General features: G+C 39.3%; 1 protein-coding gene across 1 annotated transcript; it reads left to right on the top strand.

Annotated features, from left to right (window-relative positions):
* Positions 1-823: 823 nt before the first annotated feature.
* LOC146568639 (testican-2) lies at positions 824-23,755 on the top strand. The gene is made up of 9 exons (XM_085284812.1): positions 824-865; positions 11,025-11,139; positions 14,844-14,952; positions 15,405-15,519; positions 16,243-16,362; positions 16,466-16,684; positions 18,875-18,937; positions 19,875-20,012; positions 21,692-23,755. The coding sequence occupies exons 1-9, from the start codon at positions 838-840 to the stop codon at positions 21,835-21,837; spliced, it is 1,053 nt and encodes a 350-aa protein (XP_085140938.1). The 5' UTR covers positions 824-837; the 3' UTR covers positions 21,838-23,755.
* Positions 23,756-25,706: the final 1,951 nt, after the last annotated feature.

Genomic DNA, 25,706 nt, shown 5'->3' with positions numbered 1-25,706 from the left:
GGAATTCACACTAAATCTGAGACCTTCAGAGCCAAAGTCACCTCCAGAACAAATCCCTGACAGGGAACAGCCTGGAAAGTCTGGCTTGATGATCTCAGGCTGGCTCATATAAGACTAAAATTTTATTTTATTATGAAATAAGAGAAGCGTAAACTCTCAAGAGAAATAAACAAATATATTATTATCTCAGAGTCTGAAAAAAGGCTGATTTAATTTTTTTAATTAAGAGCAAGCTTGTTACTGAATTTGTTAGGGTTTAGTTTTTTACCAAACCTGTACCTAGGGACAACAAAATGGATATAAAATAGACACCACAGCAGTGCAACATGTGGAGCCAGATAATAAAAATATGCAGAATTTGACTGGATGTTGTGCTTTTGACTTGCAATAATATATAGAGCATAAAAGAACGTCATCAGCTAAAAAGTACAATTTAAATAGCAGTGGTAATAAATAATAACCTCAAGGTGAAACCACTGTGTTTTTGGGCCTTAGGCAAACTCTTTCTAGTTATTATTATTTATATTACTTTTAAACCTAGGGCTAAAGAGCTCCCAAGGTTTTGTTGGCACCATTATTTACTTTTAGCATCTTTACTCTCTCTTTTCAATTACAATTAACATGAATGAGATGAATGTATTTGATTTAAAGTGCCGTTCGAGTTTCCATATAATTATGCATTTCTCTTATCTTCCCTGATTATTTCTATTATTCTGAATTTTAATTAAGCCTCTAAAAATCCAAGAGCAAATCTCCTTTATGATGTTGCCTGGAATAAATTATTAAAGCCATTAATGCAAATGTGTTTTTTCCTTGCAGGATGACTACATCAAAAACATGGAGGAGAATGTTGGTTCTGATGAAAGTAAGTCATAAAAACTGATTTTATCTGATTGGAAAGGATTGTCTTTGAAGAGCTGAGGATTGATGAGTGGTTTCATTTAAAGCCTATTGTCTATTTCAGCTTATGTGTATGGTAAAGTACAGCATTCAGAGACAATTTTCACAGCTCAATACTTCATATTGAAATAATGAAAAGCTAAGTGCTCTTTGCCTTTAGCCATCTCCTTTAGACAATGAAATGGTGCAGCACACGCTATCAAAGCACCAACTTCTTCTTTTAACTGCGACAGTTGTCTGAGGTCATCCAGCTCGTGGTGAGCGCTGGTGTGAGGTGTCAGAGATTGTGAAGGGTGAGAACACAGTTGCGATTCAGGAAAGGAGAGACCGAGCCTTCAGTCAGATCCATTAGTTTGAAAAGCCTGCTGTAATTGCTTTTGTTGCTGAGGGCTCAACTCAGTACTCCCACCAGGCTCCATTTTTCTCCGTGGGGTCTGTTCCTAGCTGAGAAAAGAACTTCAGCTGTGGAGGTGGAATAGACAATTTGAACATGAAGTTCAGTTGTGTAATGTTTCAGTTAAACGCTGTTTTGTTTTTTTTCTCATAAAAGACTCCTTTCCTCCGGAAAGATGTTATAATCTTTGATATTTCATAAGATCATTGGGGAATTGCACATTAGGGAAAACAGTGGTTGGAGACTACGGCACGTACAAAATTATTGCAACCGTGTGAAATGAACTTGTGATCTCACTGCCTTTTAAATAGTTCCTTTAAAGGGGACCAAGTCTAAAATCTCTTGCTTTTTTCAAATTGACTTTGGTATGTCAAAATAGCAATAAAAAAGCAATAAGATGGAGTCTGTCTGCTATTAGTTCATGATTGGATGGGATCAAGTTAATAATTAATTACAAGCTCTTTGTTATATACGGAGATTAACTATGTAAATCGGGGGGGGAAAAGCTGCACTGATTCAGCCGAGTGTTTTGAAACTTTACTTACATTAATCTGATTTCTCTAAAAAATTTCAGGCAGAGAGATTATTTTTAAGCAATAAACAACATAAATGTGTAATATAGGCCATATTTCTAAGTCATATTTTTGAAGAATATTAAAGTGTTGCTCAGTAAACAGGTCATTTCTTGAAATTAATATGTCAAGGTTTATGATTCATTGATGTTTTGTCCAAATGTTATTCATTGTCAACCATAAGTCAACCATTGCTATGTCAGGTTGTATCTGCCTGACCTTTAAGTTTAAATCACAGCAGATTAGGTTCCTGTGCTTGTTTTAACAAAGCAGTCACTCTCATCTTAGCATACAGGAATCCCTTTAAGAAGGTCAGGGGAATAAAGTGCGGTATGAATCATTTCACAGGTCAGGGTATATGTGCACTAATCATACACGCGCTTGCTAATTAGCAGCTCCTAACAATGTGTTCTAGCTGCAAGGTGAGAGTGGGAGGTCGGTTGTAATGCCACACCCACGCTTCCTCTAAGGAAGAAGATGTGAGAAGAAGCAGCTGGAGATGTTATCCCAGTCATCTGTTCTTAGCCTACAACAAGGGGAATAACTAATGTAATCTCAAGAAAACGCCTCGCTTGCTGTAGTGCGGGCGACTTCTATTTGAATACCATTGATTTCATCCGCATCACAACTCCCTTTGGGACTAATTCTGCAGACTTAATTGATCAGAGCTCTCTTCATTGCAAATTCAACAAGACAGCAAAGAACTCCAAGAAGGTGTACCTGCAAGCCCTGGGTAGAACAAAGGACCTAACCGGAGACTTTAGACACCTCTGGTGCCTTTTTAAGTGAGCCAATTGAGACATCAACTCAGCTCCACAGACTGCTCTTTATTCAAGGGCAGTTTTGAAACAATAAGCTGCCCACTCGCTGACTCTGATTTAACAGAGGAGCCTCATATTCAACCTTTATTTATGCTGAACAATTAGACTACTTTTGTCCCTTTACTGAAGCATTTTACTAATTAGATTAAGAAAAAAAAGAGAAAAAAAGGTGGCTGTGATTACACGTCAACGTGTACAACCTCAGGAAATTGTTCAAGCATAATGTGTTGTCAAAGAAAACTGAGGTGAACTTGTGGTTTGCATTCTGTGATAATCGTGAGAAAATAAACGTAGCTGCGAATTGCTCTAACTTGGCAATTAAAACTCAGAACATGAAAGAGTCTTCTAAAATGAACTTAAATGGAAATCCACCAAAACGGGACAGTCTCTCTTATGATTTACTGTTTCATGCTTTAAATGTCCGGCAGCCCAGTAACACACTCTCTGCAGATTTTATTTTTTCCCCAGAACCGCTAAGGTACTTTATTAAATGTAAAAGTAATGGATGATGACAGCTTTTGATTGATGAGCCTGTCCAACTGCAAGGCGCCATACTCGGTGAAGAATTCAGATGCGAGCGCAGACAACAGCGGCGACGCTAATCGTGGATAAGAAAGCAGCTGGAATGGTTTTGATTGCGGTGTAATAATAATAATAATAATCTCTGATAGATTGCACGGGGGCTCAGTGCAGTTGCGTCGCTTTTGTTGACATGATTATAGGAGGATTTAAAACCCATAATGGCTCTATCACATCCTGGCCCTGAACTGAATTCTCGATGCAGCATATTCTAAACAAAACGAGTAGAGCTGGAAAAGCTACTTGATCTTCACTGCAAATTAAATCTAGTGTTTAAATTTCATTTTTCACATGTGGGAGTTGTATATGAGCGCCGTATGACAGATGTGTGTGATTTTTTTTTTAGCTGCTGCTTCGAGGCAGTTACACAGCTAGATATATGCAAATTGTGCACAAGGGGAAATGCATTTTGCTCAGGTCAGTGCCATTTTTAAAGACATGACAATAAATAACAGGAGAACGACAAAAGGTTTTCATAAGGACTTGACATATGAGCGGGTTGCACATCATTATCTGAAACAATACCATTATCTTCCGGGCTGTGCTTCTGTAAGGAAATGCAGCGAAGTAGTGTGTGACACAGTTTTAGGTCATGGAAATCGTTCACCAAGTTCATTTGTTTCCTGGCAACCTTGTTTAAGATGAATCCACCAGCTACTTTAAAACTGCTAGAGTCAGCAGTTATATAGTAACAATGATTTTGTGAAATGTGACACTGTCATTGTAAATTTCCGCCTATTCCATCAGTATGTGGGGCATTTTAGCATCTATCAGATCTTTATGTTGTTTTGTAGCCTGCAACTCTGTTTTGCTTTGCTGTTACTGATGTTGTTTACCAGATGCCACAGCAGCCAGCTGTTCTCGGGAAAAAGGCTCTTTGTAAACCCTCGTTACATTATTTTTCATCAAATGGGAGGCGGACAAATTTGGCAATTAGCTGGTAAACATAGTGGAGCTCTAGGTGGCCAGACCTAAAAATTCAGCTGTTTCTCTCACAAATTGGTTGAGACCAAAAGGGACCTAAAAGACAAGTAAATATTGCACGACTCTGGGTGTGCTAATGTTGTGCTGTGTATGCTGGATGTGCAATTAACCTTCATCCTACCAACATATTTAACATACATGAGCTAACAACTGGGTGCCTGAGCACCCCAAGAATAATTTATTGCAAGAAGCAATATAATAGCAAAATTATAATAATAGCAAAACTTATTTTATGTTCAAATCCCTCATCTGTCTTTCTGTGTGAAGTTTGCATGTTCTCCCCTTCTATGCATGGATTCTCTCAGAATACTCTGGCTTTCTCTCACAGTCCAGAGGGGTTAGGTTAAGTAGTGATTCTAAATTGTCTGTTGGTATGAATGTGACCATGAATGGTTGTCTTGCTCTCTATGTTGGCCCTGTGATTTGTCCAGGGTGTACCTCACCTCTCGCCTTATGACACCTAGGTTAGGCTCCAGTGACCCCAATATAAAACAATTGAAATAAGAGATGCACTCTCCCCAGTGTGTCATGGATCTGCTTTGGTACCGCCATTACATGGCTGAACCCAAACTAATTCAAACTCTCCTTTTGATGTGTAGGAGTAGTCGGCTGTACTCTGAATCTCTTCCAAATGACCTCATCCTATCTTCTAAGGCTTAGCACAGACTCCCTACAGAGGAAACTTTCTTTCAGTCACTGCCCACAGCTCATGACCATATCTGAGGGTAGACACGTAGATTAGCCATTAAATAAACATATTTGCATTTATGCACAGCTCTCTTTTCACTGTAACAGGTTGGTACAGCATCTGAATCTCTCAGACAGCGGTTCTAGCCGGGGAGGTGATGCGATGCTTGAGCTGCGAAACATGGAAGACAGGGTGGACGACCTCTGTCTCTTGGTGGGGGGGATGAAAGCCATGACAAACTTAAAAGGGGGAGAGACTGGTAGAGGAAGAGGTAGCGTGAAGACATGGTGAGGATGGTGTTTAGACCGTTAACAGATGGAATACCAGTAACAAAATCAAGCTGGATGTGGGACCAGGGACGTCTCGGAATACGGAGGGGCTGAAGATGCCCTGCAGAAAGTTGGGTGGAGGCCTCGGTCCGGGCACAGACCTCACGAGCAGAAACAATCTCACGGACATCCGACCCACTGACTGCCACCAAAGGACACGTCGGAGGAGTTGGAGGGTCATATTTGGGTCAGGATGCCCCGAGAGCAGGGAGAAGCGTGCAAAGCCTCCTGATGACTTTGGGAGGGAACGACCAGCAGGAGTGGGAAAACTAACTGGAGAGCGCTTCCACCTTAGCGTTTTTGGAACCAGGACAATAGGCAAGATGAAAGTTGTAGGATTAAAAAAAAAGAGCCTAAAGAGCCTGTGTGGGATTGAGTTGCTTGGCTGTTTGAATGTGTATCAAATTCTGATGGTTGGTCCAAATTAGGAATGGTTCTTTTGCCCCAAGAAGCCAGTGCTGCCACTCCTCCAAGGCCCACTTGATGGCCAGCAGCTCCTGGTCCCTGACGCCATCTTGGTAGACCAGAGGAATCTTATAGAGAATGGACTCCGGAGCGGGCGTTCTGTGGGAAATTTTCTGCTCTTGGGAATGAGACAACAATACAGACAGCTGGGACTCCAGCCCAGGATTTGACAAGACAACAAGGAGATGTGGGGGCCATGTCGAAGAACTGCTGGAATTAACAACTGCTCCCCCAGAGAAGGGAGGAGACGGAGGAGCTGTAGATCTTTGGAGCTGGAAGGGTTTAAAATCTGAGTATATTGCACCCTTAACCCACAATCTATGGGGTATGCTTAGTAATTCTGTCCATAAATATTATGAACACAATCGAAAAAGAATCAAAACCCACCAAAACCCACTATGAACCAAACTTTTTACTGTTAATCTCAATCAAGCTCTTACTACGATTATACATGGATCAGAAATGACTAAAACCACATTACAGTCAGTTATATCACACAATTTGCAGGGCATGCTGCCATGTGACAGGAGGAGCAAACAGTTGCTATCCTCCTGTCTGTTTTTGGAGTAAAGGTAACACTTTTTAAAGAAGATTTTCCAGCTGAGCAGTGAACAATCACAACAGCAGGTGGAGTTTTCCTCACTCCAAGGAGGGTCATTGCTGCTTGGTTTGGGGCTTGCAGTGTAGCAGAAACAGCTCTCCTTCCCATGTGTGGCATGACCAGGGTATGTCCCAGCTGGGGACAATTTATAAAAAACAACACACATTTTGAGATATGACAAAAGATAAACCTCTGTGGTCTACATGGAACCCAGTCGGTTAAGAAATCACACTAAATGGTAACATATTTATTTTTTTATAAGCTTGCTTCTGTTACCCCAAAGATTCCAAAAATACATTATTATATCTTTCATAAGCTTTTTTATAATTTTACAACTATCTAACTTGAAAATTCCTTCCTCTCTTTGCTAACATAAATCCTGTCACTTTTTCACAAACATGAGACTCTTATTAAGTCTCCTTCTGTTATATGGTTTGCAGGTGTAGTTTAGTAAAAAGAAAGTAGATCCTACACAAAACTGGTCATAACATGGCTGGTGACTTTTTTATTGTTCTTTTTTCTGGTTGTTGATGTGTTTTAGTTTTTTTTTGTTTTTTTTTTTATTATCCTGATCATGATTTCTCAAAATAAAACAAAAAAAAAAAAAACAGGCATAGGTGCCAAATGTATGTGCCACTTATTTAGATTGTAAAAGAAAGGGAACATATCTCCAGAACTAAATAACTTAAAACAAAACAATCTAAATGACAAAAATTGCACTGCAGGTCAAATAAAAGATATTTAGATATTCTGTGTGCACCTGTTCAACTGCTGGTTAGCGTAAATATCGAATCATCCAGTAACATGGCAGCAAATCAATGCATTCAGAGGAGAACTGCAAGACTGCTTTGAGCTGACATGTTTGAGCAGACTCAAATAGCCAATTGTTACAACTGAGGGATGCTGAAGGGGCTACTATTTGCGCCACACAATTTGTGTGTGTTTTCTAGTGGTTTTTGTTGTTTTTTTGGTATCTCCTACCAAACATTTAGCTGGTGCAATGCATAGTTCACTGCAAAGCCCATAGCTGTGGTTTCAGGTGCTTTCAGGTCATAGTGAATACTCAGATGCTGAGTGGGAACAGTTTATGGTATATTACACCAGTAAAACAAACCAAATTCTGCTTCCTGCCTCCATGAAAGTTTCCTGATAGTAACCACTCAGCAAATACACAGTGACAGATGATGTAAGACAAACCAGACAAAGCCTGGGGAAAACTTGAATGATGACTTGTGCTAAGGAGAGCTGATGTGACACATTGAGTCATACTGAAGATATTAGATAGCTTCGCTTTTTTTTCTTTATTGTCAAGAAATAGTCAAAATGATATATGGGGTGACAGATTGGGGTGAATTTTGTTGAGCTTTTATGTCCTAAATCAAAAGAGAGGCTGGAGACAAATGTACTATCAGCAGTAGAGTCTGTCTATTATTCAGCTGCTGGGGTTAAATAAAATGACAGAGCAGACTACCTGTTGGACCAGATGAAGCGAATAAAAGTCAAGTGGTCACAAAAAGTGTTATATGGAATGACGGAAAGTTTATGAGCTTTCGCTGCTGACAGAGTCTTGCTATCTGTCTTCGGGCTTCTCTGCTGAATATAAATGCTATGTCATGAATTTCCACTCAGCAGAAGAACAGTTTGGACAAATTGGTTTGTAATTCAGTTAAGACAAACAGCAAAAATAATACCAGCCCTATCCCACTTGTATTCATTTTCTTTTCTTTTTGGCTATTTACAAGTTGTTGCCCTTTGAAATGATAATGCATCTGGAATCCTGCTCTACTTTGAGGTTAGTTTTTGTTTTATCGACTTCTGTTGCTCGAGGGAGTTTTACAGAACGGCAGAGTGTGTAATCTGGAGTCATGTGAAGATGAACCAGGGGGATTTTTCTCCTCGTGTTTTAGATGCTACTGCACCTGCAAGTAAATTTGTTTTTATGCAAAGTAATATATAACAAAACATTCATTCAGTTAGGAAAATCTCAAAATTAAACTTGTAAAAATATGCCCCAAACTCCTAAGCATATTAATGACTACAAATGTTTATTCTGCAAGTGTCTCCATATCATTTCAGTCGCACATGTATGTAACAGCCAGTGCTTTTTTTCTGTTGTTTTTTTTTTTCTAAACTGTGTGTGGTACAATATGACACCAACACAACATGATCATGCCCAGCTGGGATGGAGTGACTAATGCCTTTCAGCTCATTTGGGCCACTGAAAAAACATCTCAGAAAAAAACATCAAATTACTGTTTTAGAAATTCTTAGAGCCACACCAAAAAGTAATCAAATGTCTTCATCTAATTTGTTGTCAACTAGAATTAAACACAGAAAAAATATGTTTTTTATTTAAAAAGGGGGAGCATGACCCAGGTCTTTAATCTAGACATTGTGTTTTATATATATCTGGCTTATATCTTGCATTGTTTAAACAAATTCATCCCACCAAACACAAGCCAATATAAATGCCTCACATGTAGCAATACTGCAATCTTCCCAGGAGCAAGGAAAAAATCCCTCCCAGGGCTGGACTGTGCAGATTCCTCAGTCAGACCTAAGTTAGTCTGTTAAATATTAAAGTTCATGACTGTAGAGAAAGACAGTCATGAAAATGTATGGTTTGTTTCAAAGGTTGCCAGGAGAGCTTACGTGTGAAAAGTTGTATCTGAACAAATCATATGTCCATAAAACGTCTGGAACAATGTTCTTTGGACACATGAGACCAACATGTTTGGCCATAATGCACAGTTGTTACGCAAAAACAAGCAAATCAACACCTCATACCAAATATCAAGCATGGTGGTGGAGGCGTGATGATTTGGGCTTCTTTTGCAGCCACAGAACCTGGACACCTTGGACATTATGCTCTTTACATACTACTGAAATGGGTTATATCTTGCAGGTTTTACACATCCCATTCATCCCACTAAATATAAAAGCTTCAGATATAGCTTTTACTCTCACATCTTGTGACTGGATTGGCATTTTAATGGCGTTTGGAGTCACTGAGTTGATCATGAACTCCTCTGTGAGGCTGTCTGTCCAACAGCTAAAGTTCGGTGCAAATTAGGCAGCAGGAAACGATCCTACGCACAGCAGCAAATTTAACAGAATGACTCAAAAAGAAAACAGTAAAGGAGTTGCAATCCAGATCTCAACCTGATTGAAACACAGCGGCAGAACGTTAAGAGAGCTGAGCCTAAATGATCCCTGCAAACCTCATTGAATTGACACAATATAGTAAAGAAGAGTGGGCCTAAAACTCCCCAACAATGATATGAGAGACTGATAAATACAGAACATCACTACTTCAAATTATTGCTGCTAAAGGTGGTTGTACGTAGAATCATGAGATGTACCTGGTTTTCAAAGGACCCTATGCAGTGTGAAAAACTCTTTTATATGACTGTATCTCCTGAAAAATAACAACAACAAAATAATAATAATAATAATAAGCCAATAGGACCAAACACATTTTCTCTGTAACAGAGCGTACATTGTGGAACAAAGGCCTGTGGAGGACAAGCTAGCACAAAAGTGCTGCCAGACTCTATTTTTTATTAACTACTGTCAGCAGCTTGGTCTCCTGCATGGTCTTATAGTACAAAAACACCACAGGCAGACAGTATTTCTAGATTCTCTGTGAGTTGTCTTGTCATCCACTGATTCTATAAAAGTACAATGTTCCCTCATACTTCCCTAGCATCTAAGTATTACCTAGTTGTGGGATTTGCAGGAATCTGGCTGGCAGCCACCTTGTATGTTGACCGTGTTGACTACAAAGCAGCTGCTCGAAGCTGACTCAGGATTTCACAACTTAAATTTCTCCTAGCGACTGCCGACTGCCGCTTGCCACTCACTCTTAAATTTATCTGTGCCTTTGAGTTTTCCCAGCTCGCTCCGGCAAGGCGTTAAATGGACTGGGACGGTGTGACATCCACTTTCGGATGGCATTGACCATTGGCTGAGAAAGGTGGAGGACACAGTTCTATTTCCATCTCAGTCTATTAGAGGGAAGGAGACTGGCATCGAACAATTCAACTCCCTGAAGATAGAAGGAGACATTAAGGGAGACAGCGTGCGGAGGGGAAAGAGGATAGAAAGAATGGGAACGTGGAAGACAAAGATGGAGTGTGTATTTCTGTGTGAGAGAGAAAAGGCAAGCGGGGGAGAGACAGTGATAGGTTGACATGGGGGAAGTGAGATGTGACAAGCTGAGAGAAAGAGATGCTCAATCAGTGCTGTCAGGTTTTCTCGCAATCACAGACAGCCTGCAGTTGGAGACTGCAGGCTGTACTATTGATGATAGGCTGCCTAATGACAGCTAGGCGCCCAGTAGTGCTGACTAAATAATCAATGGACTCATTTGTTCACACTGGTGGAATATTTTTAAATACACATTTCATGATTTTTATTGTATACGCCTGTGTCAGAGAGAGGTTTGTGAGAATGGATCATTTGAAATGGCGCAAGAACACAGAACTTGATTAAAGCAGCTTTGTCTTTTTGTGGGGTTGCAGTGTTTGGTATAAATCTACTGAAGGCATGCTCCTTGTCAAAAGTAACAAAAACAGCCGGTAGCTCTCCATTTGTCTGCTGTAGGTGACCGAAATAGAGAATGAAACTGCAACACCTTAGGTGTGAACGACACCATTGGATTTTCACTCTTCATGTTTTTGTGTTTGCAGCCCTGGACACCACCAAGGATCCATGCCAGAATGTGAAGTGCAGTCGCCATAAGGTGTGCATTGCTCAGGGCTACCAGAGGGCCATGTGTGTCAATCGCAAAAAACTGGAGCACAGGTAGGAGGAGCTGCAGAGCTTCGATGCTTGTTTTTTTTTTTTCAAACGTGTCGTAGATTTCCAAGTGGACAGGATGATGTCAGCAGTTAAAAGCACTAGAATTATCAGGTGAAGAGTTAATGAACAAAAAGTAGCTTTTATATAATGTTTGAAAAATTCATGGTTAAATAGGCCATCTACCAATCTTTTACTGTCTTACTCTGCATTGTTGCTGCTGATTTTGGACTTTCTTCCAATGTTCTCAGATTAAATTCTGTAGGTTTCGGTGTACATAGGTCATTTGTAAATCACTATCACCTTAATTTTATTGTCTTGAAAAAGGGCTATGTAAATAAAGCTTTAATTATTGGCTAATTGATTGGCTAACAAATTTAAGAGGCTCTGTGAAGTGCCATGAGTGGAGCTTAAACTCTCCTGCTGAGCAAGCTCTAGTTAGAAATGGCTCAGGACTTCGGGAGGAAGATTCACACAAGAGAAAGTGACAGAATGTCCAGGAAGTGTATAAAGTTGAGTGAGAATATGTATTAATACTTGTAACGTCAACACTTTCTTGGTGGAAATGACTAAAACCTGGGCAGCTGGTGAGTGGGAGAAGAGATGAATAAGAGCAGGTTAAGAAAACAAGTTTTCAGCTGAGACTCACGTGTTGCTGGTATTTGAAAGAATTCTCAAGCCCACTGAAGGTACTTTTAAAAGTTGTTTTCATTGCCCACTGCAACACTGACATGTAGAAAACAATCTATGAGTTACAACTTTTAAATGGAAATAAACATCCTCTGTGTTGTTTAGCAAAAGTGTTTTTATTTTTATGTCTCAAACAGCTTTAATGACATTTATATTTTGCACTGCTTTAGAACAGGAAAGTCAAAACTGGCCTGGTAAGACTCCGGCCAATTGGATGACTTTGGAAAAGGAAGGCGGGCATACGTTTTGGAATTTTAACTGTGTTTTTATAGGTTTTTACAGCTTTTCTTACTGATAAAGACCTTCCCCGTGGCCAATTTCACTACAGTATAGAATGAATAGATAAACAAATGACGGAAAAGTTCGTTTTTCACTATCGATTATAGAAATTTATGGGATTGCTTTTTCTTGTACACTGCCTACAATGGAATATTTGGCTTATTTAGGCAATAAGCTATGAGAACTTTTAAAGTAATTTCACACATTTATTTCTTACAATTGAAGTTGTGCTGATAGATTATTTCAGCTACTACAGCAGCATTTCTTTATCATGAAGAAAAACTGAGACATTATGTTGAAATTGCATATTGAGATATCTCAAGGATTAAATGTGTAGTTTAAATATCTTTTACAAAAACAGAAAGGGGAGTTTCACTGGCCCAGATAAACGTGAGCACTATGTGGTCCTCAATGTGCTTTATGAAAGTCGCCATGGAGATAATACCAGAATATGAAGCAAAAGGAGAAAGATGGTTTGCGCTGAAGCTCTGAAATTAGAGATATTAGTAGATATGTTAAAGAAAAAATGGCAAGAGCTGATCTTTTAAATGGACCCGTGTTGTCCTTTTCTAAATCAGTACGAGATACTTTTGTCACATATTTCAGAGCACTATATGCTGCATATAATAATAGTCGTGACTTATCTTACATGCACATCTGACTGACAGAGCACGTAGCTGCAGTTGGTTAAACATTAGCCACTTGTATTTGTAATATTGCGTTATGGAGCTGAAAGACGAGATCTTTTAATCATTTTTTGTACCAGATACTTTGATCAAAAGCAGTCCTAGGGACAATTTTGTAATTTTGCCAATATAGTGATGTGTCAGTAGGGTTTATATTCTGATTTCAAATGTTGCCCTCTGCACAAAGACCCTTTAGTTGTCTGTGAGAAACAGCGAGAAGCATTTATCTGTTCTCTCACCCATTCATTCCACTTTCTCTGAAAAACAAATGAGCAGAGTTGGAGGCTGAAAAGAATTAATGGAGTGAATTATTACTACCTGCAAAGTCTATCTGCAGCGACAGGCATTTATCTTTTTCAATAAAGTGCTTCATTTACAGAGTCACTCCAGAGACGAGAGAGACTGTGTCGAATAATGGGTAATAAGCAGGAACGCAACCGCACTAAACCGTCCTAGCATCATTAAGTAGCAGCCGCAGAAGTCGTACAGCAGGCCCTGTGCTTGTGCCCGCCAAACATGAAGTCAATCAATGTGTGAGGGCAAAGCAACCGAGGGGGATTTCATGAACGGTGCATCCAAATATTAACAGGCACATTATGACTTTCTAGCAGTTATAATCAAAAGCGCCTTGTGGTGTTTTGTAGCTTGCAGGATGTATTAAATGAGACAGAGTTGTAATGAAAACAGCTTGTTACAGAAGATTTGTAGCTATGTGTTTGACCTGTACAAGCCGGCAAATATTATAGGGCCAATTCATCCAAATTAGAAAACATATTCACTCACTCTTTCAGATTTATAACATGTAGCTATACAGAAAATTTTCTGTTTCTTTTAACAAGGATCTCAGAAGTTTGCCCCTGAGCTTTCTGGAATGGAATTTGTTTTGTGTTGCTCACAACTTTGAGAAATTCCACCTAATGCATTCAGCAGCAGTTGCTGCTACATTACATTTCACACACTGTGAAGACTCTGTTGTCCAAGGAAGTTTAAATGCATTCAAACTTAATAGAAATAAGACCTGAGGAAGAGGAATCTGCGGTTGCTGGCAATCCTTTTCCAATTTTCATCAAGCACCTAAATCAGATAAAAATGTAGTTGCTTGAAATGTTTTGTTCAAAAAGTAAATACCTCCAGTGAAATACTATGAAGAAGCCATACTTTGAGTTTAAAGCTACTTAACTTTTAGTTTAGCTGTAATTATATGATAGATAAAGTATCATACAGTAGAGGCTGACTAACTTATTGGCCACTACTGCCTCTTTGCTGATCTTTTTTATATGCATTTGTAGCAGCCGATAAATCAGAAGAAGAAACACCCTTCAACCTTGTTATGAGTTTGCCCACCAGGGGGCACTCTTGTTATAAAGCCACAAATACAACAACCAGCTGGTCCCAGCAGTCCAGTAGAGGATAAATGAGTAAATAAATAACCAGACTTGAAACATTTAAAAAAAAAATCTGTTTATATTTTGTGTGTCTGAAAGAAAAGTATTGGCTACTATATAGAAATATTGGATTTTAAACAGACATCTGGAATTCACCTCAAAACTGCTAGTCTTCGGTGATAGTTTATGATTGACTAAAAAGTGAATAGCTGTGAAAGTAATGGCATCAGCTTCAGCTGTAAGATTTTCTAAGAGCAACATGGCAGTCAAACAATCCAGAATTGGAACCGAGAGAATTGCCCCAGATCACTACTTCCAGAGTGAGGGAAAAGACTTTTTAATGCCTTACTTTTGGACAAACATGAAGATGTTTCTTTTATCTGATGTGCTTGCTGATTCTGTGTATGTGCATTTTTATGTCCTGACCAATGAAATTAAAGTAGATTTAGATAATGCTTTATAATATCTGCCCCAAAAAGTGCTCAGATTTGTTTCAAGATGGTGAGATTTCTAGAAAGACTTTGATTTGATCCTCAGAATGTTAGCGTGCCATGCTAACATTTAGCTCCAACTACTCGGTTAGTGAGCTGTGGCTACTCCCAACTTGTGTTCTTAGAGTCAGAAATGGACGGATACCTCTGATATATTATTTTTTTGCGTTGGATTTCAGAGGCAAACAGTCAGGGCAGATGGAGGTGCACGAAGGCAGCTGCAAGCCTTGTCCTGTGGCAGCCTCCTCACCTGTGTGTGGCTCTGATGGACATAACTACGCTTCAGAGGTAAAAGCACCCACTCAACATAATTGCTTTATTTGTTTTTGCTTTATTACCAAAAACACGTGACATCATTTTAAATAATGAGATGAGGCCAGTCAAGCGCTGTTTCCTGCTACACTGACATATACGTGGGTGAAGCAGGGCAGCACAATTCATCACTGTTAGCAGGAGGATGAGTGCAAAGGCACAATGTGGCCAAGTGATTAATGACTGACGTCGCTTTGAGCGCATCACTGTATACTGGCCAGTGCCAGGAAACTTTATTGATTTATGTATAGTTTTTAATTTTGACCTTGCATGAGAAGACAGCAAAAAAATGACAACTCAATTTTGCTGTGTTTCTCTAAGTGCAGTGTCTCATCTGAATGACCAATCTCTTTTCCTGCGGTCACCCCCATAAATATTTTAACTGCATCCTCCTCTCTCGCTCTGTCTGTCTGTTTCTCTCCTTACAGTGCAAGCTGGAGCAGCAGGCTTGCCTCACAGGCAAAGACCTGAGCGTCATGTGCTCCGGATTTTGCCCTTGCTCCACAGCCTCCGTTTCCATAACGAATGCTGACACAAAGCACGGCAAGTGTCTTTTCTTCACCTCCTTCGTGTTTGTGCATTTCAATTTTGGGAGCCAGCATCATCGCTGTCAATCTTCGTGAGTCAATAATTCAAAAAAGGAAAGTTATGATGCACTGTTGGCCACACACGCATTCTTCTTTATGGATAGGCCTCGCAGAACAGCTCAGCCCGATGCTTGCTCAATATTTGGCATCAATACTCACCAATTTCAGAGATTACTGTTAGCTGAAATCCCCCCCCCCCCAACCCTGTGGTTAAACTGGTCTTTCAATCATGTACTAATTAATTATTTAGAGTGTACACTATCTATGATTGCAGCCAAACAGTATTGATTGTCTAGATTCTTGAGCATGTGAAAATGCCGATTGATCCAATGAATGAAATGTTACTCCTGCTTTTCGTCTGTAGTCTTGAGTGAGTGCTTAGCTACTGAGAGTGGATTTCTGTTGGATAGCAGCAATTTGCGGCCACAGAGTTAATTGCGAAATAATGTTTTCTTTGATTAGCACATCACGCACTTAAATAAATCACAGTGTGAAAACCCAGCTGTACAGCTCAACAACCACTCTACTGTGAGTAAAATCTGTCCCTTTAGTTCTGTTCACTGTAGGGGCATTATAAAGCAGTACTGAGTCTGTGCTTGCCTTTAGGGAAAGTGACTCAGGTTGCTGTTAAGTGTCTGCCAGGATTTTGAATGTAGGAATTTCCTTTTTCCTCCTTCAGAGAGCTGCACTGGGCAGGACCTGGCAGACCTGGGTGACCGTCTGAGAGACTGGTTCCAACTCCTTCATGGAAATGCGAAGCAGAACAACTCTGGCAAGCCTGGAGCTGGCACCGCTTCAGGTTAGAAACGCACGAAACAGCTTTATTCTCTGCATCCTCCAAACTTACGACTCAATTGTGCAGACAGAAAGAAATCAAAGTAAAATGCTTTAATAACCAACAGCACTGGACAAGAGCCTGGTGGCCAGCTGCAAGGACTCCATCGGCTGGATGTTCTCGAAGCTGGACACCAACAACGATCTGTATCTTGACCACGCTGAGCTGGCGGCTATTAACCTGGACAAGTATGAGGTCTGCATCCGACCCTTCTTCAACTCCTGTGACAGCTACAAGGATGGGAAGGTCTCTACAGCAGAGTGGTGCCTCTGCTTCTGGAGAGAAAGTGAGCGGATTGATTTTCTCTGAAGAAGCACAGAGAGCGAAGTCTATTTTGAGTCAAAGCTCTAAACGGGTGAAATAAAAGCTAGGTTAATCAAAGGAAACACTGGGTATGCACTGAAGTGATGAAACGGGCTGCTCATGAATGCTATGAAGTGTGATACACAAAATCTGTTAAAAAACAGCATGATATTCTAAGTCAAGGATTAAGGATTAACACATTGAAATGTGGCCACATATTGGAAGGTGGTAAAATAAATGTATCATCAATCTGTGACATTGGGCGAGAGGTGGCATACACCGTGAACAGGTTTCTAGTTCATCACTGTGCCAACAGAGGAAAAGAGTCATTCACACTCACATCCACACTCATGGCCAACATTATTCTGGGAAATACTCTACAGAGTGTTCTGCTAAAAACAGCCACACTTAGCATGTTGTAGTGGGGGAACGCAAAGAGCTTTTCTTAATCCAGAGTTTGAATATTTTTGCACTTAAAAAACAATAACATTTAACATGGTGTTCTTTAACTTCATCTACATACTTTAAAGCACAAGGTCCTCTTCACTTTAGACTTTGTCAGTTTATAAGATGTGTTTGAATCTGTTTATTCATCACTAAACTGTAGACGGATCTAAGAAAACAAAACTCCCCATCATGATTGGCATATCTCCTGCTGTCCAATTTGGGACTGTTTTTGTCATGTGGTGTTTCTGTCTTTGACCAATTGAAGGTAATTCTTCATGCCTCCCTAAAGCTTGCCCACAAATGAGTTTTGTCTCTCTACCTTGTTAAAGAAAATGTATTCCTCACTTGGTTTAACCTCAAAAGCCTTCTTTAGCTGTCAGTATCTCTCACTGCTGGTCACTACCATAAAATACAGACTGTATCTAAAAGATAGACATCTGTATTTTCTTTAATTGGCCAGCAGGGGGTGAGTCGTGTTGTTGTAAAAAGATCTGATTTTATTCTCTACAGGGTTCATGGGAATGAACCCTCAATTAATCATTTCAAGCCTTACTGAATACATCATTATGTTTATTTCCCATATGGAAAAGAAATAGTAAAAACTTATATGATTTACTCATGAAAGTGGCCACTTTCTCATTACTTTCATATATTGTTTTAGTAAGTATCCAAAACATACAAGTTTCATTTATGTAATTTTTCAAGGGATCTTATATCTGTTTTCACTCTTATATGCTTTTCATACAAGTTTCACACAAGACAGATACAAACTTTATAAGATTTATATATATCTTTTCCATATGGGTTTGTAAAGTACGATCTTCTTTATACTACAGTAGTAATTAATAACACATAGATATTATTTATAGAGCTGGACAAGGTTTTTTTTTAACTATTTCTGTTTAGTCACAAACAGTCTGTACTGGTTTTGAGCCATTGCGCTCTGATCAGTAAGGTTTAATGAACATGTAATCACAGTAGACTCAATTAACGTGGAAAAACGGAGACATTTTTGTTAAAATTCCACTTATTAATATAAGTAAATATGCATTAATTTTCTTGCCTGGCCAGCTTGAGGTCAAACTGGGTTAAAAGAGTTTGACATTAATGAGGTGGTGTGCTCAGAAAATTTTTCGGAGCTTGAGGATCTTCATAGATGCTATCTCACACATAACCTTACCTTCAGCTACCCACACGTGCCCCATCTGACCTTTACTAAGCAACAGGATTTTTCTGGGACTACACTCATTTGCAGGCTGATTGACCCATCGATCAAGTGTTTAACCTGCAATATATTACTCTTTAAGCTGTTTTTTAAAAGCACAGCACATTTATATATTTTCTCCTTGCGGTGTGACTTGATAATAGAGTAAAGAAGATCTAATAATGCACCTAGTTTTGTGCAAACACAAGAGCAACTCTGTGAAGAAGTACAGAGAAAGGTTTATCGGATTGGGGGTCAATACAAAGTGTCTTCTTCTTTGTTTCCATTTCTGTCTGTTCTTGAGGTTCAGCTTGCTTTCTTGTCACTCTTGGGCTACATCCATATGTTCTTTCAGGCAAGTTCTTGACAATCGATCATCCTCAAGGGAATGAAATATAAGACTTCTTACGCAAATCGATATGGACAAAAAGTGTAATTATGAAGAGCATTGATTCAGATAAAGTTTAGGCAGAATACTTTTAGGTATTGTCTGTCATCACTTTTCTCATTTGATTCTCACAGAGCCGCCATGCCTTGCTGAGCTGGAGCGGATCCAAGTGCAGGAGGCAGCCAAAAAGAAGCCGGGTAAATACATTTTTCATTACAATACTGTGCTGTTAAATATATATTTGAAGGTTTTTAACCACTACGCTTGCATAGGAACATATGTTGAGCAGGATCTTGTTGCTCTTTTAACTCAGATCCTTTCAAAGACATACAGCTCAGCCATCAAGCTGGTGTGTGCCCTCAGATTGGCTTTGAGTCTCTTGGTGAACTTATGTAACAAAGCACTGGAAGCAGCAGGCAAGAAGCTGTAGAAGGCTCATTAAAGAGATCACAAGCACACGGCTAGGATTAGGCCCTAATCAGGCTGGGGGGGGGGGGGGGGGGGGGATTAGGGGGCAGCACTTGGCTTTGGGAGAGAGCAAGGCTGACACAGAGCAAGGCCGTCTGGCCCAGCAAGAAACACCACGACACAGGCTCTACATACTGCGTGCTCAACATACTGTACAACACAGCGGCTTTTCTTTCTTCAGCTCCAGACCTAGAGATTGGTTCTCCAATCCCTGAAGCCCACTCGTCTTACTTATTGTGATTGGTTTTTTTTTTCACAGAATTGGGGTGGGGAGGGTTGGAGCTTGTTAGAGAGCTTTGCTTTGGGTTTGACAAGTATCCTGAGGGATGCTGAAACAGTGGAGCTCTGTCACAGAGGCTGTCACTATATTTTTATATGCCACTCTGGCAATAGAAGGAAACACACCACATCACCAAATCGTATCCACCAAACATATGTGTGTTTGTGTAAAACAAACAGGGAAAGTTTTCACTGTCTCCATGGCATTCTCTGCCAAAAAGCTGCCTCTCTATCCTAACTGATGGTCTTATCACAGGTTCACTAAAGCGTGCTGGCATTCTCGTTTGCTGCACTCATTTCCAGCATCAGTATCAGGCAGCTGTGTGTGTGCTCAGGGTATCAATATTCAAGAAATGGCTGCGTGTTTGTATGTGTGGGTCTTTGCAGGGATGTACATTCCCAGCTGCGATGAGGACGGCTACTACAGGAAAGTGCAGTGCGACCAGAGCCGAGGGGAGTGCTGGTGCGCGGACCAGCACGGTGGAGAGATGATGGGCACCAGAATCCATGGCAACCCCAACTGTGGTAAGAGGATGGCAAACAAATACTTTCAATCTCCATCTCTTGAAGTCGTGTTTTGTTTAAATCCTTAAAGTTAGGTACTTATCGCAAGTAAGATGATTTTAGGCAGTTTCTAATGAAAATCAGCTTTATTCAAATAGATTTCTCAAGCCATTTTTATTTTATCTCTTTTTATTATTGGTAAACTTGAAATTTCACTTTTCATATTTAAGATTAGACAGGTTGTAATTTTCTCCTTACATTTCTATAGTTTTCCATTTGTTTTTACACGCTCTGAGCTCTCACTTGCAAACTTGAGAAGTTTTTACCTTTTCTGCAGTGCAGGAATTAATTGCTTCGCTCATTCAATCCCTTTGTGGATTTTAGAGTCAGAAGAGCCGTACCAAATTATTAGTTTTGTGTCAGAGGAAGAAAAATAGTATCCAAGATACAGTCAGTACTGCTTGTTTTGTTTGATCAAAAGTCAAAATCCAAACAAAATCAGCTACCGACAAGAAAACAGGCAATTCAGCACTAATGGAAAACAGCTCTTCCTGCAGAAAAATACAGGTCAATTGGCTGGACCAGAACACTGTCCAGAGTATTAGAACAAATCTCTTGGATAGGTTTGATAAGAAAAATAAAGAAAATGCAGATTTATGTGTACTGAACCAAAGATACAACAGTTTCTGCTTGACGCATGAAAAAGTTTGGACAGGCGAATTGTTTATCACTACACTATCTTATAAGGGTCATGTATCACTGGTATTCAATCTATTAACAACAAATATGGTAGGAGCATATTTGAATCCTGGCAGGCGGGGGTGTTCATCAGTTCTTTTTATTGAGTGAAAATATGATATATATGCATTGTATGGAGAGTCTTATTTACCATCTTAATCATGCCGTAGTAAAAGAGTGGAGTGATTTCTGCTGCAACTGAGGACTAGAAGCAACATTTTCTCTCATTCTATTTGGCAGACCAAGCAGTGACTAAAATATGGCATTTGGGCCAGATCATCAGGACTGAGCTCTATGATGGTGATTCTGTGTAGCTCCAGTGTTGTACGCAGAAGCAAATGTGCTTTCAAACTTGTTTTGCATGTCTACAGATGATTTTTTTTTATCTTTCCCCTACTCCAGATTATACTGATTATTTGTTATGCTTTTAAAGTAAAACACAATAAGCCAATAAGATAGACAGGTGCACTCCAAACATTTATGACTGGTTATTTATGTGGCAATTAATAGATTCTAAAACTATAGCTAAAATGGTTTTAACTAAGCCTACAGTAAGGCCTTGAATATAATTTCCATATACATGAGTCCACTAGGTTCTGCTTTGGTCTGAGTGATGTTTCATCATCAGATGGAGAGCTTTAGTGTCCTTGATGTGTCTGCATGCTTGCCAATTTTCTGTGATCATGCAGACTTACCCAGAGAGACTTTACATTACAATGCACCAATTGTGAATATGCCCCAGGCGGCAGACTTCAGAGACATATAACAGGAATGACTACTCGGCCATCAAGTCTCCAGCTGTCTGTGTTCGTGTATGCAAGAGAGTAAAAATCAAAGCTTTAGTGACATAAAATATTGTTCTTATTTCAGGAAATAAGTCCTGTTTGTGTTGTCGTGTCTGTGTGGTTCTTGTTTTTTTAATTTCTTTCTGAAATTAAGTTGATCTGATCCACTTTTTACAGATGAAGTGATGGGATATTCTGGAGATTTTGGAAGTGGAGTGGGATGGGAAGATGAGGAGGAGAAGGAGGCGGAGGACAACGGGGAGGAGGCAGAAGAGGAGGAAGAGGAGGAAGGTGAGGCAGATGATGGAGGATACATCTGGTAGAACTGTGTGACCCCTATATGGAGAGCATGGCTGCTGGCCTGAAAATCTACAGAGACGGCTCTCTCCTAAAAGCTAAAATTTATGGGGTTCGTGCTCGGGAGGTACGGGATTGTCCTGGTGGGATGTGTAGTGCTTGGCAGGTCCAGTGATGAAACGATGACCAGTTTTTTTTTTTGTCTTAGATATGTGTAATTGCTTCATTCTATTCTCTGTTTTTTGAGCAACAGAGCTTTTTTGGTTTGTTTTGCTGTCCTGAAAACCAGGACCCACTGACTACTGCACCATTGGTAGCTGAAGTCCATCAGAATTCCTATCTTGTTCAAGCGCCATCTATGCATATAGAGATTACCAGTAATTTTGTATTGTGTAAACTGTTGCTTGAGTATTAGAGTTGTTGTCCCACTGGAATGACTAGAGATCATTAAACAAACAGTTTGACATTTTGGGAAATAAGCTTATTTATGGGTTTTTTTGCAGAGGTTAGATGAGAAGCTCATTATCACAGGAATAAAGACCAGGGGAAGACAGTTGCTTTGATCTTTCTGTATAGAAAAAGAAACAGCCAAACATTTAACATTCATCCTAATAGCCTAGCAGGGAGCTGGACTCAATCCCAGCCATCTAAAGGGGTCTCCAGTACATCACAAGACCAAAAAAGTTAACATTTATATCAAGTTTGTTTGAACCTTATTTTAAAAAGCGCTAGGGGAAGAAACAGTCTGACACATCATTTTCTTTTTCCCACTTTGTCTACAAATGAAAATGTGATAATTACTTACCTTAAAAAATGCTAATGCCTGGGTCAGGATACCTTTAAAAGTAGCTACACTAGCTGATCCTGTCTGACATGAAACAATCTGACAAATGGACCAGTAGTGATCACATTAAGAGAATTATAGATCTGCTTCTCCCAGTAGCTCTACATCTGTTTTGGTTCCTTCTCACCACTCTCATGACACTATTTCCTGTCTCCGAGACACCTGAAAAGCAGGCACTACCTCCTGATCAGCACCAAACAGCAGATATACACATTTACTGTAGCAGCTGGTGATAACAGTGGAGCATTTAGCAGCTAAAGGACCAGATATTTCCCTTAGGAGTTGGTAGATCAAAATCACACAGTTACTAAAGCAGAGTAAATACTGGATTTACATTTGCCAGAAGATAGTCATGAATGTGATAAACGCTAATATTCTATCATTGGTTATGTAAATAAGTTCACTATGTCAGCTGTGCCCACAGCTTGTTTCCTCTGCCTCGGATGGCTAAACAATTTCACAGTAATTCTGATCTCCAACTTGCCTATTTAATGCTTTTTAAGTTTGCTTTCCAAAATGTCAAACTTTTCCTTCGAAGCAGCTCAGCACAATGTAGTTATGTATTTCCAAACTGATTATGTATATAAATCAAGTGAATCAACTGTGACAGAAGCTTAGAGGATTTCAGGTCACTATGGTTTCAAACTATTTTTGTGAAGGTCAAAGCAGTTTTTAAATTGTACATGTTTTACTATTTAAGTGGATGCACAGAACTATATACAGTACCTTTATTCCCAGATGGATTATTGAAAACCTTAAGAATGTACTTTAATGACCCAAACGTCACCCACAGTAGAAACCACTAGTCGCTGTCCTCTGCTGACTCTGAAATCATGTCAAAGAATGTGACACAGATATTTGTTTTCTTTGCAACTTGAAATACTGTATTTTGTGTTTCTAAAAGGAAGTGTGCATTACTTGAAGTTCTGTGTGTATACTTGAATTTACACTGTATTTTTTTTTTCTATGAAAATATTGTTGCCATGTCTTCATTCTTGCTATCGATAGGCCACACATTTGTTTGTTTTTAGTATTGCATGTTAGTAAATAAGAATTTAATTCTTGGCTGAGCACTTTACTAATAAAGGCAATGGAGCCAAGTCGTATGTTGACTTTTATTCTTACACAGTATATCACAGATTAAAATGACCACTTAGAGACGGATGTGTTAGGAATCGTAGTGACGGTGGCACCGAGTCACACGCTGTCTTTCACTATATTTGATTGTGAGTATTTTTAGATGATCCTGCAAGACATGCAAAGAAAACTGTGCTCAGGTGCCTGTGGGGAAATTACTGTATAAGATAAAGCTAAATTAACTGTCCTCATTATACTGGGAGAAAATAACCTGAAACTTAGCCTGCCACACACAGCCATTTCTGCTTATACTAAATCATGAGCTGGTTGTGTAAACATGAATAGAACTATGTTCTTATCAACTTTCCCCAAAATAGTGCATGAAACACAGAAGGCTGTCACAGCTAAGGCATGCTAAAGCTGTCAGTACATTTAATCATGTTTAACAAGGCATTGACAAAAACCAATGTCATGCAGCCTGGGAATATTTACAGACATATTTGGGTCCCACCTCATGCTAGAAGAACAAATTACAGCAGCTGGCTGCTAAATGAATGATAAATGTTTAAGACGGCACTGTTTGAGGTCAAACGGATTACGCAATTGGGAATGAATGGATCTGAACTTCGTTACTTAGCAATCCTGCTCAGTTAAAATCCTTGGATCAAACCACTTTATTGTGAATAGGGTCTGACGAATCTAAATGCAAGCGTCAAACGTGCAGCGATTTCAAAGCCAGGACTAAAAAATTCAAAGTAATTTCTCAGAAAAGTGACAACCAGTGAATGGCCAAAAGAATTGAGTTAATGTGGTCACTTCTCTTGGAGAGTATTAGAAGTCTGGCAGCGCTCTGAAATAGCTGCAGTCTGCTGATATTACGGGGTGCATCACCATAATTAAGCCTGGAGATAAAAGCATTAAAGCCTTGCTACACGTCGATGAGTGAAAGGAAATTTTCCGTGATGTGAGGCTGAAAAAAAAAAACATGACTGCATCTGCTTGAGTTGCTTGGGGTATTTAATGACAGGTCTGAATCAAAAATTACTCCAAGATTACCAGCTTGGGGCTTCATTTTGGCTGATAACTTAGACACACACACAAAATGAATATTTAGGAACCATCTGTAGCAGCAGTCCCGAGTCTTGCGATTCTATCCCCATTCTTATTTTATTAGTGAAATAATGTTTTTTTTAATCATTACAGTTTGGAAAGGAGGTTTATTACTTCTTGTAATAACTATATTAATAATTCTGTTTTGTAATTGTATTCCATCTGGAAAGATCAGGTTTCCCAGTGGCATTAAATTAAAAGTTAAATCCTGGCTCCAAAAATCCATATTTATAGCAATTCCACCTGAAAAAGGAATACTAGCATGTGAAAACCAGTGGAAAAAGAATCAATCAAAGAGACAGGGCCAGTTTGGTCTATAAAAAGCAGGTTTTATTACATGTCAACTGCTTATTAAGTAGATCAAACTTTCACATCGTTCTGTGTGGGTGATGTTATTTAACATGAACCTATATTCACTGATAACTGCTGAAAATATCAAATCCAGTACTATACAGTTACAAATAAGTCCTTCATAGTGTTTTTTTCAAGGGCAGTAACTGTACAAGCATTTACATCAGTATTATACATAATTTACATGTGTTCGGTAAGTGGTACACAACGCTGTTGAAAGGAAAAGCAGTTTGTTAACACGCATGCTACATTTTAGTAAACAAATGAGACTCCCTGTATGAAGTCTGTTTTTATACACATCTTTTAATCTGGGTTGTAAATATTCCTTCACATATTAATAAACCACATATCTAAACTGTAAACAAGGGCTGCTGAAAATATGGTGCAAAGATCACATGCCTCTCTTCCTGTTTTTGTACTTCATGTTTCTCGTAATGAGGATATAAATGTATACAGTGCGTTGTAAAAAATTAATAAAAATCAATAAAATATTTTCATGCATCGACTAAGAAA

The sequence above is a fragment of the Mchenga conophoros genome, linkage group LG8 (genome assembly GCF_057382185.1).
Source record: "Mchenga conophoros isolate Kocher_MC1m ecotype Shallow Benthic linkage group LG8, M_conophoros_male_GT1.1, whole genome shotgun sequence".
Lineage (NCBI taxonomy): Eukaryota > Metazoa > Chordata > Actinopteri > Cichliformes > Cichlidae > Mchenga > Mchenga conophoros.
Note: the sequence above shows the minus strand (reverse complement) of the source record. Positions and strands in the feature narration are given on the sequence as shown.

What these genes read in the sequence shown, in the direction of transcription:
- LOC146568639 (XM_085284812.1), top strand. Translation starts at nt 838, where the DNA reads ATGGAGGAGAATGTTGGTTCTGATGAAA. An exon ending in CGCAAAAAACTGGAGCACAG is followed by an intron (nt 11,140 to 14,843) that starts GTAGGAGGAGCT and finishes GTTGGATTTCAG; the next exon opens with AGGCAAACAGTCAGGGCAGA. An exon ending in CCATGGCAACCCCAACTGTG is followed by an intron (nt 20,013 to 21,691) that starts GTAAGAGGATGG and finishes CACTTTTTACAG; the next exon opens with ATGAAGTGATGGGATATTCT.